This window comes from Camelus dromedarius, chromosome 26 (assembly GCF_036321535.1).
Source record: "Camelus dromedarius isolate mCamDro1 chromosome 26, mCamDro1.pat, whole genome shotgun sequence".
Taxonomy (NCBI): Eukaryota; Metazoa; Chordata; class Mammalia; order Artiodactyla; family Camelidae; genus Camelus; species Camelus dromedarius.
In genome coordinates this window covers 28,056,522-28,074,038 of record NC_087461.1, presented here as the reverse complement: position 1 = coordinate 28,074,038, position 17,517 = coordinate 28,056,522, and the positions used below count along the sequence as shown (strand labels likewise).

At 39.0% G+C, this 17,517-nt stretch overlaps 1 protein-coding gene across 1 annotated transcript; it reads right to left on the bottom strand.

Moving 5' to 3' along the window:
- Positions 1-7,639: 7,639 nt before the first annotated feature.
- LOC105093242 (small ubiquitin-related modifier 2-like) lies at positions 7,640-8,514 on the bottom strand. Its single transcript, XM_064479559.1, has one exon. It carries the CDS (start codon positions 8,512-8,514, stop codon positions 8,227-8,229), a length of 288 nt encoding a protein of 95 aa, XP_064335629.1. The 3' UTR covers positions 7,640-8,226.
- Between the last annotated feature and the right edge of the window lie 9,003 nt (positions 8,515-17,517).

Genomic DNA, 17,517 nt, shown 5'->3' with positions numbered 1-17,517 from the left:
CTACTTCTCTGTTTTCTGGAACTGCAGCTTTTGCATTTTCTAGAATCTTACAAAAATGGAATCACACAGTATGTGCCATCTTTAGCTTGTTTCACACAGCATTCAGAAAAAGTTGCTATGAATATTCACATGCAAGCTTCCATTTCACTTAAGTATATACTCGGGAGTAGAATGGCTGGATTATATGATAGGGATGTTTAACTTTTTAAGAAACTGTACCAATTTTTTTTATTTTATGGTTTATGCTTTTGGAGTAGTGTCTAAGAAATCTTTGTCTAACCCAAGGTTACACAGATTTTCCTTCCATATTTTGTTCTAGAAATTTTATAGTTTTCAGTTACATTTAACTCTATGACCCACTTTATTTTTATATGATGGGGGTATGGACCAAGTTAGTTTGTTTGTTTTTGCATACAAATATCTAGTTTTATAGCACAATTTGTTGAAAAGATTATTTGCAACTTTGTTGAAAATCCATCGACACTATACCTTGGTCCCTGTTTGAGTCTGTTTAGGACACTATAACAGAACATCATAGACCTGGCGACTTTTGAACAACAAACATGTATTTCTCACAGTCTGTAGGCTGGGAAATCCAAGGTTGAAGCACCAGTAGGTCTGGCATCTTGTGAAGACCCACTTCCTCGTAGGTTCTTTTTCTCCAAGTCCCCACATGGTGGAAAAGGGTGATAGAGCCCTCTCAGGTCTCTTTCGTAAGGACATTAATCTTGTTCATGAGAGTTTGCCCTCCAGACCTAATCATCTTCCAGGGGCTTCACCTCTTAATACCATCACCTTGGGGGTTAGATTTCAAAATATGAATTTTAGGGAGAGACAAATGTTCAGACCATTACCATTCCTGCTTCTGTTCCCTGCCCCCCCATTCATGTCCTCTTATCACATACAAAATACATTAATTCCATCCTAAAAGCCCCTAAGGTCTTAATTTGTTCCAACATTAACTTAAAAATCTAAATCTAAAGTCTCCCTTAAGTATCATCTAAATCACATATGGGTGAAACTCAAGGCACAATTTCTATTGAGGCAAATTTTCCTTCAGTCGTAAGCCTGTGAAGTCAAACATAGTCTGCATTTCCAAAATACAATGGTGGGACAGGCCGAGGTTAGACAACCCCATTTAAATGGAGTAGGAAAGAAGAAAGGGTAACAGATCCCAAACAAGTCTAAAACCCTGGGCTCAAGAATCTTTGGCTAGATGCATGGCCCTCTAGCACCCTGGGGCAGAGGTCCTGCCTTCTGCACACTGGGGCACTTGGGCCCCCAAGGCTCTGGATGACCCTGCACTTACGGCTTTGGGTGGCCAGACTCTGGGGCTGCTCTGTTCCTGGGCCCACTGTGGGGTTCTCTGCAGTGTCCCCACCTCCATGGCAGCTCTGTTCCTGGGCACAGCACTGGAGGCTCACCATTGCGGGAATCGAGTGGTGGCTCTACCACTTTGGGTTTATGAGGGTGGTTCCACCCTCAAGGCTCTGCCGAATGTTGCCCTAATAGGGGCATTCTGCAGTGGCCCCATGCTTGCACAATCCTAACTCTGCTCCTGTGACAGGAGGGGCACCCTCAAGATTTCTGAAATGCCTGTGGGGTCATTCTTCCATTGTCTTCATTTAGGTGGCTCACTAATCTCCCCATTGTCTTGATGAATAGCTTCTAGCTTCTTCTTCATTTTTGGCTTTTAGCTTTTTGTTGAGTTGGCTTATCCATGGTAATTTCCTTATCAGTTTTGGCCACACCCTTCTGTTCTCTCCCTAACAGAATTTCTCATTTTTTCCAATATAGATAGGCTGAGAATTTTCCAAATATTTTAAGCTCTGTTTCTTGCATTTAATTATAAGCAGTTAGAAGCCAAGCCACACCTTCAACACTTTGCTTAGATGTTTCTCAGCCAAATACCTAATTTCATAACTCACGACTTCTGTTGCTGGAGAATAGGTTCTTGTCTTGCGCAGGAAAGAGTTTAAGAGCGGGCCATAGTAAAATAAGAGTAGATTTATTCAGGGAGATACACAGTCCATAGACAGAGTGTGGGTCTCAGAAGGCAAGAAAGGTGGCTGGAGATGGGGTTATTAGTGTTTGGGGCTTGATAATTTCATATGCTAATGTGTAGGAGGATTATTCCAACTATTTTGGGGAAGGGATGGGGATTTCCAGGAAATGGGCCCCCACCCACTTTTAGGCCTTTTGTGGTCAGCCTGGGAACACGTGGCACCTGTGGGTGTGTCATTTAGCAGCTAATGTATTATGATGAGTGTGTGATGAGGTGCAAGGTCTACTTGAAGTCAACTCTTCGGCCATCTTGGGTTGAATTGGTTCTAACTAGTTTATGTTCTATCCTCAATTGCTGTCATTCTTTTAATGGTTATGCTCTGCCCCCTTCTTTCCTCTCTGTTCTACCTTCTGCAAAAGATGAGGACATGAACACAATTTAATGAACTTATTTGCCAGTTTATAAAAAGAATTGCTTTTCCTCTGTTGTCCAATAACATATTTCTCACTTTGTTGTTGAACCCAAGTTTATGCACCCAGCAGACAGTGAGACCAAACTGCAACATTGGCATTTGGAGCAGAAAAGGTTTATTAGTTGAGGGATCACCAACCCAGAAAATGGGGACCTAGATTTGCCACAACTTCATCATGTTGGCTGGCCAGGGGGTAAGATTCTTAAAGGCGAAAGGGGAGAGGGGAGGGAGGGGTCTCTGTGATTCCAAGTTTTCAATAAGATCTCAGTTGTAGACTTTTTGTCGTCACCTTGTAACTTTCTTTGTCCCCAGTAATCGTGATTGATCTACGTGTTCCTGCAAAGCAGATTGGTAACTCACGGTCTTGTGATCTTTTAACTAATTTCTAGGAGACAGCAGAAGCAATGGTTGGCATTATATTTACTTAGAGCCTATGTGACAGGTTATGAATTTCAATCCCCATTCAGCCCCTGCTGGTATCTTCAAGACCATTTGGGCCTGCAGTCCCTTTGTTTCTGCATTCCCCCACTTCCCTAATTAAGTCTTTGCTATGGTCTGAGTGTTTGTGTCTCTCCCAAATTCATATGTTGAAACTCACCTATAAGGTGATGGTACTAGGAGATGGGCCCTTCTGGAGGTGATTAGGTCCTGGAGTGGAGCCCTCATGGATGGGATGGATTAGTGCCTTTATAAAACAGGCACCAGAGAGCGGTCCCCTGCCCCTTTCACCATATGAGGTTATAGTGAAAAGACAAGCATCTAAGAAGCAGGAACTCACCAGACGCTGAATCTGCCAGCAACTTGCTGATAGATTTCTGAGCCTTCATAACTGTGAGAAATAAATTTTTATTGTTTATAAACAGCTCAGTCTGCGGTATTTTGTTATAGCAACCCAAATGGACCAAAACAGTCTTTAATTCATCTCAGCAATGGTTTATAGTTTTCAGTGTGCAAGTACTGAACACACTTTGTCAGATTTATTCTTAAGTATTTCTTATTTTTGATGCTATTGCAAATGGTATTTTTAAAATTAAACACAGTTGTCTCATTAATGCCTTTTATCAGGTTGAGAAAGTCCCATTCTATTCCTGGTTTGCAAATAGTTTTTTAAATCAGAAATGGATGTTGGACTTTGGCAATTCTATTTTTTTTTTACAGTAATATTATGACATGGCTTGTCTTTCCTTTTTCTTTTTAATATAGTGAATTACACTGATTGATTTTTGAATGTTAAAAAACCTTACATTCTTGGGATTAAACCCTACTTGTTCATGATGAATTATATTTTTTACTATACCGTTGAATTTAATTTTGCTAAAATTCTGTTTAGAATTTTTTGCACATATACTCATATGGAATATTGGCCTTCAGATTTCTTTTATTATTTCTTTTATTGTAGTGTCTTTATCTGGTTTTGGTAAAAGAGTAATGCTGTTTGGAAGAGTTAAGATATATTCTTACCAAATTTTTCTAGAAGAGTTTGAGAAGAATCTATGCCTTAAATTCTCCTCGAAACTGAGCTTTGGTAATTTGTACTTTTCAAGGAATTTATCTACTCATCCAAAGTGTTGAATTTATGATCATAAAATGATTATACTATTCTCTTAAAATTATTTTATTTTCTCTACAATTTGTAGTGATGTCATTTCTTTCCTGATATTAGTAACTTATATCTTCTATCTTTTATTCCTGATCACTATGGCTAAATATTTATCAATTTTTATTATCCTCTTAGAGAACAAGCTTTGAGTTTTATTAGTATTCCCATATGTTGGTTTGTTAGTTAATTGTTTTTTGTCTGATTGCTATTATTTTCTTTTTTTTCTTAATGTTTAATTTGGGTTTTCATTTGTTCTTTTTTTGAGGTGGAAACTGAGGGCATTGATTTGACATATATAATTTTCTAATACCTACAATCAGTGCAATTTTTCCTGCTTCTCTTGCAGTTCACACATTTTTATATGTGTGTTTTCTATCAACTCAAAATACTTTATGCTTTCCCCTTTGATTGTTTTTTCTAGATCTGCATTACTTTGTTTCCAAATACTTGGGGGATCGTCCAGATATCTGTTATTGCTTTCCAGCATTACTCCATTACAGTCTGAGAAAATTTTATATGACTTGAACCTTTATAAATTTGTTGGGACTTGTTCTGTGACACAGAATACAGTCTATTCTGTTTCGTGGTATGTGTGAATTTGAAAGAGGCAACATACATTCTTGTGTTGTTAGATGGAGTGTTCTGAAAATGTCAGTTAGATCAAGTTGGTTGATAGTATTCAAACTTTCTATATCCTTACTGATTTTCTGTGTTTCCTCTATAAATTATTGAGAGAGGTGTTGAAATTGAAGTTTGCAGTTCTTTTAATTTTTGCTTTGTGTATTTCAAAGCTCAGTATTAGGTGCATAAGCATTTAGAATTACTATGTTCTCTTAATAAACTGATACTTTTATCATTATGAAATAATCCCTTTTATCCTAGTAATATTCTTTGGTTTAAACTCTGCTTTGACTAATATTAATATAGCCACTGCTCCTTTATTTTGATTTAGTTTTAGTACAATTTATCATTCCATTCCTTTAGTTCTAATTTATTTGTGCCTTCATATTTAAAGTGAGTTTCTTTAAGGTAGCATATAATTGGATCTTGCTTTCCTATTTCCACTTTTTGATGGAAGTGTTTAGAGCATTTATATTTAATGTGATTATCTACCATATTGTTATGTTTTCTACTTACTCTTTGTTTCTCTCTTCCTCTTTTCCTATCTTTTTGATTATTTAAAAAATGATTTTATCACCTTCGTTGACTGATTACGTATAACTCTGTTATATTATTTTAGTGGTTGCTCCAGCATTTACATTATATATCTTTAATGTTACACAGTCTACTGTCACGTGACTCTTTACCACTATATATATATAGCAAAGAACCTCATAACAGTATATTTTTATTTCTTCTTTCTTCGCCTTTGTGCTATTATTGTCGTGCATCTTACTTCTTCATGTTTCAAGCCCCACCATATGTTATCATTTTTGCTTTAAACACTTGACTGTCTTTGAATGTGCTTTAAGTAATAAGCAAAATGTGTTTCTATGTTCCTACTTACTTACTGTTCCTGGTGCTCTTCATTTCTTTGTGTAGATCAAGATTTCCATTTGATCTTGTCTTCATTCCTCTTGAAGGATTTCCTTTAACATTTCAGGTACAGCAGGTGTGCTGATGATGAATTCTTTCAGTTCTCTATGTATGAAAAATTCTTTTGTTTTTTCAGCTTTATTGAGATAAAATTGACATATAACACTCTGTAAGTTTAAGGTGTACAATGTAAGGCTTTGATATATGTATATATTGTGAAATACGTACCACAGGAAGGTTAGATAGCTAACATATCGATCACTTAGTTACAATTTTATGTTTTTTGTGGTGAGAACCATATTATCAATTTTTAAATATTCAACACAGTATTGTTAACTATAGTCACTATGCTGAACACTACATCCCTTAAACTTCTTAATCCTAAAACTGGGAAATCATACTCTTTGATTTTGTACACCGTAACCCATTTTACCTTCCTCCCACCCCTCCACCCCTGGCAACCACCAACCTACCGTTTCTTTGAGTTTGTTTTTTCAGATTCCACATATAGGCGAGATCTATTGTATTTGTCTTCCTCTGTCTGACGTATTTCACTTAGCATGATGCCCTTGAGGTCCATCCATGTTGTTTTAAACTGCAAGATTTCATGCTTGCTTATAGCTGAATAATATTCTAACAATTTCTTTATCCATCCATCTGTTGATGGACACAAGTTGTTCTCATGTCTCGGCTATTGTAAATAATGCTTCCATGAACATGGAAGTCCATGTATCGTTTTGAGATAGTGATTTAGTGATTTCATTGCCTTCAGATATATATTCCGTAGTGGGATTGCTGGATCATATGGTAGTTTTTTTTTTTTTTAAGTTTTTAAGGAAATTTTATACTGTATTCCACAGTGGTTTCACCAATTTACATTCCCACCAACAGTGCACAAATGTTCTCCCTTCTCCACCTTATCGCCAACACTTACTATTTCTTGTCTTTTTGATAACAGCCGTTCTAACAGGTTGAGGCGGTATCTCACTGTGGTTTTGATTTGCGTTCCCCGGATGATTCATGATGTTGAGCACCAGTTCGTGTATCTGTTGGCCATCTGTATGTCTTCTTTGAAAGACTAAACTTTGTATTAGCTTCCTAGGGCTTCTATTATAAATTATTACCAACTTGGTGGCTTAAAACAAAATGAACATATTCTCTCATGAAGTCTGAAATATTTCACTGGGCTAAAGTCAAAGTGCTGACAGGGTTACACTGCCTCCAGAAGCTCTCGAGTGTAATTCCTTTCTTGCCTCTTCCAGTTCTTGGTGACTGCTGACATTCCTTGACTTGTGACCACACTACTCCAATTTCTGCCTCCATGGTAACACTGCATTCTCCTTTTCTATGTCAAATCTCCCTCTGCCTCCTTCTTGTAAGGAGACTGGTGACACTCAGATTATCCTAGATAATTTCTTCATACCAAAATCCTTAACTTAATCACATCTGCTAAGTCTTTGCCAAAAAAGGTACATTCACAGGCTCTAGAGGTTAAGACCTAATGTCTTTGGGGGCCATTATCCAGTCCACATCACAGCCTACTTTCAAGTGGTATTATAACACTTCATGTATAGAATAAACCTTACAATGATACATTTCCACGTCTCCCAATTGGCTTTTGGGCTATTACTGTTTTACATTTTACTTTTATGTACGTTCTAAATTCTTCACTACCTTGTTACTGATTGTTCTTTAAACGATTATTTCTCAGAATTTAAATAAGAAAAATATCTTTATATATATTCACATGGTTTCTGTTCCTTTAGTGCTCTTTAATTCTTTGATAAATTTAGATTTCCACCTGGTGTCATTTTCCTTCTGATTGAAAGAACTGCTCCAACATTGTATGCTACCGATTAATTTTTTCAGCTTTTGCATTTTGCAAATTCTGTATTTCACCTCATTTTTTGATAGATAATTACTCTGGGTAAAGAACTGTAGATTAGCTTTTTTTTTTTTGTCTTTCAGTACTTTAATTATGTTGCTCTTTTGTCTCCTGTATTTTTTTTTTCATTTTAAACAATGTTTATTTAAACAACAAGATGCTTGACTTGAAGGGAAAACTATCTGGGATTCATTTCTTTTAGAGTAATTTATACCTACTTAAAGACAGATTGCCCCACATGTAACAGCTACATACAAAAAAGTTATAAAATTGTCCTTGGTTTTACAATGATAAATGAAAAACATTAGAATTCTCCAATCGAACAAGGTATGCAAGGATTTTTATGTTGTTCTTTTTCTGTTAAACAGTGAGCACAAAATAACTTACTGGAATGTAAAGATAAGAGCTGAATGAGCATGATACTAGTGGAGAAAGGGTGTATTTTCACAGAACCAGTAGTTTTCCCCATCCCATCTCCATTTGATGTTGATCAAAACATACCATTGGCCATTTAGTTTAAAAAAAAAATGCAATATGCTTGTGCACATACACCAGTTACTTTATGTCTTTATGTACAATAAAGGAATGGGGAAAGGGAAAATGAAAGAATAGAGAAAACTATACTGTTGTAGTCAGGATGTGGTGGAACCAAATTGCCGTTTTCTAACTGAGAATGTCTTCTTGGTCCGGAGCAACAGAATTCTGGAGTAAAGTAGTAGGTTCCCTTTCTAGTAGATACCTCCTGTCTGCTGCTGGAACACATCAATTGTATCTTCATCCTCCACTTCCAGCTGTGCAGTTGTGTCTGTTTCATTGATTGGCTGCCCCTCAAATTGGAATCTGATCTGCCTCATTGACAAACCCTGTCGTTCACAATAGGCTGTCATTATTTTACTAAGTGGTGTATGCCTCTTAATCTTAAACTGCACCACAGAACCATCCTGCCCCGCCACCTTCAAATTAATATGATCGTCATTCTCAGTCTTGACTCCTTCCTTGGGCTTTTTGTCAGCCATGGCAAGTGCTGGAGTCTCCTCAGCTACCGCTTCACAAAAGAGGTACCAGGTCCACACCGAACGAGCACACGAGCAGCACCAGGAGTGGCAGAAGAAGGAGGCGGCAGCGGTGGAGGACGGAGAGTGTGTCCTGTATTGCATTTAAAATTTTTTTGATACTTTATATATTGTAATATAATTGTCATTGTGATGATATTTAGCACTATCACATTACCTTTTGTACAATATTGTTGTCTATACTCATTATACCGTGCATTAGATCTCTATGGCTTCTTTAGCTGTTGCAAGCTTGTACCCTTAAACAACATCAATCGTATCCTCCTGACCCCTGTCCCTAGTAACCACCATTTCACTGATTTTAGGAGTTTGACATTTTTAGATTCTACATGTAAGTGCTGTCATGCTTGTCTTTCTCTGTCTGATGTCTCATTTAGCAATGTTGCCTTCTTGCACTATGTTTGATAAAATATCCGTTGTCATCCTTATCTTCGTTACTGTGTATGTAACGTGCTCTTTCCCTTCTGGTTTATTTAAAGATTTTCCTTTTTTCAGTGTTTTTAAGCAACTTGATTACAATGTGTCTTGTTTCCTTTATGTTCCTTGTGTTTGATGTTTATTGAAATTCTTGGACCTGTGGAGTTATACTTTTTATCATACTTTGAAAAATATTTAGGACTCCACATACATGTATGTCACTTGAAATTGCTCACAAAATCTTTTCTGTATCTTTCTGGATAGTTTCTCTTGCTATGACATCAGGTTCATGAATCTTCTCTTCTGTAATTGCTAACTTACTGTTTCTCTCATCCAGTGAACTGTCTCATCTCAGACACTGTAATTTTCATTTCTAGAAAGTTGATTTGAGTGCTTTCATGTCTTCTATTCCCTACTTAACATGTTCAGTCTTTCCTCTAGATTCTTGAATATATAGAATAGAGTTGTAATAACTTTTATTGTCTGTCTATTAATGCTCATCTGTCACGTCTGGGGTTATTTTGACTGATTTTTATGTCACACATTGTATTTTCCTTTCATATCATGCTTTGCAACTTTTGATTTGATGCTAGGACAGTGTGATTTGTACCTTTTTGGGTGCTGGATGTTTTGATACATCTATAAACATTTTTGAGTTCTGTTCTGGGTCTCCATCAAGTTATTGGAAGAACTGATCCTTTCAGGTCTCACTTTGAAGATTCATTTGGCAGGTCCAGAGGAGTGTTTAGCGTAAGAATAATTTTGACCACGTCCTGGGACAAAATGGTTCTGAGTACTTATTAGTACCCCAAATTACACAACTTTTCACTCTAGCTGGCGGGAACATGAAATACTCCCAGCTGTTTGTGAGCTGAGTATCATACCCTATGGGGCTTTCAGGTGGTTCCTCCCCCAGTCTAGCGTGTATGCATCCATACATGCATATGGTGACCAGCTTTGGACTTGAAAAGTCTGAGGACTTATGGAACAGTCTGTTCTTCAATCTTCTCCAGTATTCCCGCCTTTGAACTTGAGCTTCCTTGGCCTTCCTGGACATCCTTTTCGCCTCAGCTCAGGGAGACTGCTGGAATATTTCTGTGTTCCCCACTCTTTGCATTATGGCTTGGAAACTCCTCTTCAGGAAGTAAGCTTAGGAAATCATAGGGCTCATCTTGCTTGTTTCCTGTTACACAGAGAAAACTGTCATTCACTACCTGTTAGCCAATGTTTTGAAATTCATTGTTCCATATATTTTGTCTGGTTTTTCAGTTGACCCAGACCGGAGGATAAACCCAGTCCCTGTTACACCATTTTGGTTGGAAGCAGAAATATTCATATGATGCTTTGAACAATGATATAAATGGTATATGTCTAAAGTATAAGGTCTATGATCCAATTCAAATTAAATTTCAGGTATGACTCTAGCCAGGAGTCATGGACAATTTTTTTCCTTTTAATGATATCAGCTGTTTTGTGACTACTGGTTGGATTTTTCTTTTCCCATTGAAGTGCATTGACACCATTGAAATCAACTGAATGTGTATGAGTGGGTGTTTCTGACCTATTTTGTTTCATTACTCTGTCTATCTTTGTGCCATACAGTATTGCTTTGATAACTACAGGTTTCTAATAACATCTTAAATCATATAGAGTAAGTTATTTAAATATATGTTCATTTTTCAAGATTGTTTTGGCTATCCTAGATCTGTGCATGTCCATATAAGTTACACAATTATTTTGTCAATTTCTACCAAGTAGTCTGCTTGGATTTTGATTGGAGTTACATTTAATCTATAAATTTAATGTTGATAAACATACATCAATTTAAGCACAGTTAACATTTTATCAATATTGAGTCATGGAACTTGGTATTTATTTCCATTATTTGGATCTTATTTAATTTCTCTCAATAATGTTTTATAGTTTTATTTGTAAAAGTCTTGCATATTTGAAGTTAAAATTGTTCCTGAATATTTAATATTTTTTAGTCATAGTATAAATAATTTTATAAAAAGTATACATTCTGCCTTGAAGGAATTCAATTGTTTGTTGCCAGTATGTAGGAAAACAATTGATTTTTGTATATTTACCTTCAACTCATGACCTTGGAACAATCAATTATTAGTTTTAGTAGTCTGTAGGTTACTTTGGATTTTCTTTGAATACAATCATGTTATCTGGAAATAAAAAGTTTTCTTTCTTTCATTAGAATCATTATGTCATTTATTTCTCTTTCTCACCTTGTACTGGCAAGACCTCTAGTACAATATTGAATAGAAACAGTAAGAGCAAATAACCTTGTCTTATTCTCAATCTTAAGGGAAAGTTATTTGATTTTTCACCATTACGGCCATATCACCCTGAACACGCCCGATCTCTTCTGATTTTTCACCATTAAATATGATGTTAGCCTTAGAATTTTCACAAATGTCCTTCATCAGTTGAAAAAGTGTCCTATTCCTAGGTATTGTTCACCTGTTTTCAAAGAATAGTGGACTAATTCATGTCAAATGTTTGAGCCACTATATAGTTTGACATTCCATACCTATTATTCACTTTCTGGAATTCTTCACTTTTACTTCACCAGCACTAATATTAGTCTTTGGTTCCCAGCCGTGTTGAGTATTAAGGCCACCACGCTATATGGATGCTCGATTTTTGGCTAGAACTCATGTTGAGTGGTTTGCTCATGAAGGTTAATTTGACAACTTGACCATTCAGATCTTAACAGCAAAATTCGAAATGACTAGACATAATCAATCTTCAGGGTTCTGAAAAATAGTAGCAATCTGCTGTGTCAAATCTAGAAAGTTTGGGGAGATCTCTTTTAAATCAAATGTCTTTTATGATTTTGAGACATTTTGAGACATTTCTCTTTCCTACCTCTTTCATTTACAATGATTTGGGAAGACTTTGGATTTAGTAATTTAATCCTTTGTAAACAATTTCCTCAGATTAAATTTATTGCCAGCTCTCCTCTCCCGCCACTTGCTATACTGCTTAATAAATCTGATCACTAAACCTGTATTTCTTGCTTTTTATTACTGATGTAATTTGTGCATACTGAAAAATGCACAAATGATAACTGCAAACCTTCATGACTTTCTGGACACATCCAGAAAGTTAGAGCAGGAAATATTTCCGGTACTCCAGAAGGCTTCTGCATCCCTTTCCTAGTCATTAACAACTCTTAACTACCAAAGGTATGCTGGAGGTAGCCTGCATCCCCTCTTGAGAGCTGTTAAATTTTCAGAATTTGGTGAGGCAATTCTTAAGCATAGCCAGTATTAACAATTAAATTAACGACAACCAAGTTAATATTTTTCATATGAGAACATTTTACTTTGGTCAGTGAAAAACCTTCTTATTTGGGGAGTGTTTTAAATGAATAATCTTCAATTTTTTTAAAGACAAAATTTCCTTGAAGTCACACTATCTACCTTGGATAGTTGCATATGAAAGCAGTGCATGGAAACTGATGGCAAGAGACTACTTATATAACACACTTCATCTTTCTAGTTTACCTTACCTTTAAAACTATGAAGCTGCTGCACAATTCTGCAGAAGATTAGAGTCTGGACTTGGAGGGCATTATGCTTAGTGAAATAAGTCAGAAAGAGAAAGACAAATACTGTATGATATCACTTATATGTGGAATCTAAAAAAGAAACTAGTGAATATAACAAAGACACAGACACACAGATACAGAGAACAAATAGTGGTTATCAGTGGGGAGAAGGAAGTGGGGGAATTCAGGGGTACAAAGCACTAGGTATAAAGAAAATAAGCTACAGGGTAGGTTGTAGGTTGTACAGCACAGGGAATAAAATTATGAATCAGTACGTTGCACATCAAAAACTTAACTAATACTCTGCATCAACTATATCTCAATTTCAAAAAAGTGAATATCATTTCTATCTATTTTACCCAGAACAGGGAAAGAATTTTTACTTTATTTTACCATAGACTGATGTAAAAATTATTGTCGAATTTTTCTTTTTAGTAGAGGTACTGGGGATTGAACCCAGGACCTCCTGCATACGCAATCTACCACAGAGCTATACCCCTCCCCCTAAGAATAATTCTTTCTTATTATCCCAATCATTGCTATTTTTCCAATTGCCTATTTGATGTCCATACTAAGAATTACGGAATAAAAACTGTTTAGTAGTTAAAAAAAAAGAAAAAAAAAAAAGTCTGGTAACGGACTCCACAACACCTGGTGTTGAAAAGCGCTTCAGAGGACGGCAGCCTGGGGCCCGGGCCTGGGTCTCAGGTGTTGCTGATGAAGGCCAAGCTCTCAATGCACCGCCTACGCAGGTGTTTTGTCTTCAGGCCAAACACCTGGAAGGAACCGCGCGAGCCAAGCGCCCGGAAGTACTCAGACCCGCGAAAGAATGGCCACGGTTCGCCCAGGACCAATCTCCAGGACCCCGCCACTGCCGGAAGTCCTCGCCCCCCCCCCCCCCACCAGCGGGCATGTGCGGTTCGCGCCCGCGGCGTCTGACGTCAACGTCTGCGTCACGACGTCGCGCTAACGGCCGGGCGGCGGTTGGCAGCCCGCGCTGCTTGTTGCTGGGGCCCAGGGACACCGAGGCCGGGCCTCCTCCTGCAGCGCGAATGCCCGTTTGTGAAACGGCGGGGCTGGCGTGCGGAGGGTTTGCAGGCTTCCGCCCTGGAGGAAGTCTGGGTGGCTCAGCACGTCCAGCGGTTTCACCACAGCCCGCTGGCCAGGGCCTCGCCGCCCCACGCCGGAGCCCGCCCTCCAGCAGCCCCCGCAGGTACGCCGAAGGGCGAGGCGCGGCCCGGGTCTGGTGGGGGCTGTCGCTGGGCTCCGCCTTGCTTTTTTTCCTTCTTTTTTTTTTTTTTTTTTTTTTTTTGTGGTAAGATTTTTTTTATTTGAAATACGCTGACCAACACGAGTGTAGCCAAAAACGGGCGGGGCTGGCCTGCCTGGGGAGAGTTCACGTGTTCCCATGTCTGTGTGCCCCAAAGCCTGCTTCCAGGAAAGGCCGAGCAGCCGCCGAACAAGGGTGCAGAGTGCCTCCTGCCTGGCTCGCCTGTATGTCTGTTTCTCCGGGTTTTCGCTGCCTTGCTTCCGTCCGTCTTCCTGCTGCGTGGTGGCCTCGGGCCGGGCCTGCTGCTGCTGGTGGAGAAACGGGGCCAAGCGTCCCTGTCCTCGCGTCCTTCCGACCCCGTGGGCCATGTACCGACCAAGGCCTGGGAGTGGCCACCCGGCTAATCCCTGAAGGAGAGCCAGAAGTCTGTCTTCGTGGTGGAAGTGACCGCTAGAACGTGGGCACAGTGGGGGTGGGGCAGTATCCGCCTCCTGCCGTCGTCAGGAGAGCTGAAGGACATGTGTGACCTTGAGTGTTTTCTTGTGAATACAAGTACTCATTGTCTGTAGTTTTTGTTTTTGAATCTCTGTGAGCTCCGTGGGCGCATTTATTAGGTGGTTCTGTGGCCCCTGGTGAGTGCCCCTTCCTTTCCTGTTGGCGTCTTGAATGAGCCCACATGTCTGCCCCCTCCTGCCTGCTGCTCTAGACACACTTTCCCTGGGGTCTGTGTATGAAAACCCATTTCCTCCCGTTGGCCCAAGGCCATCGTCGGAGCAGTTCCCTCACTCCCAGCCATATCCAGTTTGCTCTCTGCTGATCCTTTAGGTCAGTAAAGGGCTGCTGTGGCAGAGAGCCACCGACAGGGTGGCTTGAAACCGTTGTGAGAGAGGGTTACGGTCTGACAGCTTTGGCGTCTCGGAGGCTGAAATCAGTGTCTCCCCTGAAGGTTCTAGGGAAGAATCTTCCCTGGCTTCCTGGTTTCTGGTGGATGCTGGCAGGCTTTAGCAGGGCTTGCAGCTGCGCGGCTCCAGCCTCTGCTATTGCGCTTTCATGGCCTTTCCTGTATGTCTTGGTGCAGGTATCTTCACGTGGCTTTTTTTTTTTTTTTTGTGAATAATTTTGCCTTTTTTGGTTTAATTGAGGCTCTGCACATGGCTTCCTTATAATCACACCAATCATTGGATTTAGGGCCCAGCCTAATCCAATGTGACCTCCTCTTAACTTGATTATAGCTACAAAGACTGTATTTTCAAATACCGTCATATTCCCAGGTGCTAGGAGTTAGGACTTGAACATATCTTTTTTGGGGGACAGTTTAACCCACAACGGGACTAGTCTAGGTGTGGAGTGCTTCAGACAACAAAGAATGACCAATGCTCTTCTGTCTTAATTTTGCCAGTCTACGGGACAACTCCCATGATCAGGCGCATAATTTAAAACTGCTCGGGGAGGAGGCATTGTCCTGAGTCTTAATCAGCTTTGGAAAGAGAAAAGTAGAGGAAAGAAAGTTTAAGGCCTGCCCTGTCTGTACTTCCTTACCCCAGCATGGGTTTGGTGCCGCCCTGACATTACTCTGCTGATACCCTGAGAACAGGCTGTTACTTCTGTGGAAATAATGATATATATAAAAGGTGTATATTAGTTCAAGAATAGGGGAAAGGGAAGAATAAAATTTTTAAAGTTTTCTAAATACATTCTCTTATTGCTGCCACTGTCCCGTTCCCTCCCTTCAGTTCCCATGCCCGCACATGGATCAGCTTTCAGTCGCCTTTAGGAATTTCTCACTGATTTTTTTTTTAAATTTGTTGTTAGTTAGGAATGTTTTCCTTTCTGTTTTGTAGTTTCTCCTGAGTTGATTTTGGGATTCACCATCCTCATGGCAACTGATAATCCTGCTGTCATTTTTAATCTGAAATCTTAATGTTTTGTTCACAGGGAGGAGTAAAATTTTTTCATCTGTAATTCAGAAGCTAAGTAAATAAAAAACAATGAAGCCAGTAAAGCATCTGTTGGCCTCTAGTAGTAAATTGGCAAATGTTCCAGCATTAACTTATAAAAGAGGACTACTTAATTCACCATTGTCACCTAAACTTAAAGAAAAACATAGTGCAAAATTAGACCGTGATAAACTTGAACCAATGGTCTTAAGATCTCCACCAACAGGAGAATCCATGATAAGGTATGCTTTGCCCATTCCATCAAGGAAGACAAAGGAGCTAATAGCAGAAGATGAATCGATCAGGAAAATTAGCGAACGTCTGAGGAGGGTAAGATACTTGTTGGTGCCTGTGTTGGGGGACCCCATGACCATCCCCAGGTTTAGTGATTTGCTGGGAGGGCTCACTGGATTCAGCATATAGTCATATTGATGGCTAAGATATATCACAGTGAAAGGGTAAAAAGCAAAGTCAGCAAAAGGGTGGGATGAAGTCTGGAGGAAATCAGGTCTAAATTTTCAAGATTCCTTTCTCTTTGGAGTCACATAGGACATGCTTAATTCCTCCAACAGCAGACTGTGACCACACATATGAAATGTCTCCCAGAGGAACTCGTTAGAGACTGAGCACTCAGGGTTTCATTGGGGATTGGTCACCCAGGCACTCTGCCTAGCATGTAGCAAATTCCAGACTCTCTGAAGGAAACAAATTCAGAATCAATCATATGGTTTGTACCAATAATTTAGAGACAGTGACCTACTGTTAGTGAATAGTGAGTGCCCGCTGTGTTAACTCTTCTCTGCACTGTAGAAACTGGCTCTTAATGTTGGGGGAAAAATCTCCCTTTCTTTGATTTCTTTTTTGCATAGTTATCCAGAATTGCATTGTAAGTGTTCCGACTACCAGGTGAGAACGATGAGGAATAGCAGACGTACTTTCAAAATCCAAGTTTGCTCAAAGTTCAAGGGGTTATCCCAGAGAATTTCCTTTAAAAATGTATTGCTTTGTGGTCTCCATCTGTGTTTTCCCCACTCTCTTCAAAGAAGGAAATTGGGCAGACTTGGAAGGTACTTTGGTAGTAAGTAGAGTTGATGTTTCAACGATTCATAGACTCTCTTCAGCACAGAAATGAAGGAGTCGTAGGGCCTCTCTTCATTGCTAGGGAGGAGGATCAAGGACTGTTGCCCTTACTTCTTCAGGGTGATATGAGATGGAAAATTTATGGCACTGGCAGAAATAAGTCTTATGGTTCTGACATGATTGTTTAATATCTTCCTACATTTAACTAATATTTTTACATTATGTGTGTTCATAATTTGCTTTGTTTTTCTTATAGATTGTTTCTACTTTCGAAGAAACCTACGGATTTAATGTTCAAAATGGAAAAGAACAAGTTGTAAAGCCTGAAGATGAAGGATTAACTTCATCTGTAAGTATATGTAACTGTAACATAGAGACATTAACACTGAAAAGGGCTAAGGTTTTCTTTTAGAGTCTGTATACGTTCTCAGAATGAATTCCTCATCCATGAAAACAATCTTCTTAGGAAACTTGAAAGTAGTGTGCTGATTTTCCCATCCTCTGCCAACACTTATCTTAAGGTTTAATTAAGGCATACCTACATCTTGAGCATACTTTTAATGCTAATGCCTCTCTTGTTTAATAGTTAAGTTGGTGGGTGGCTGTTGGTTTGAGATGTATATTCTTTAGTATGTTAAGAATATATTCTTTTATTTCTAGTTTGCTAAATTAAA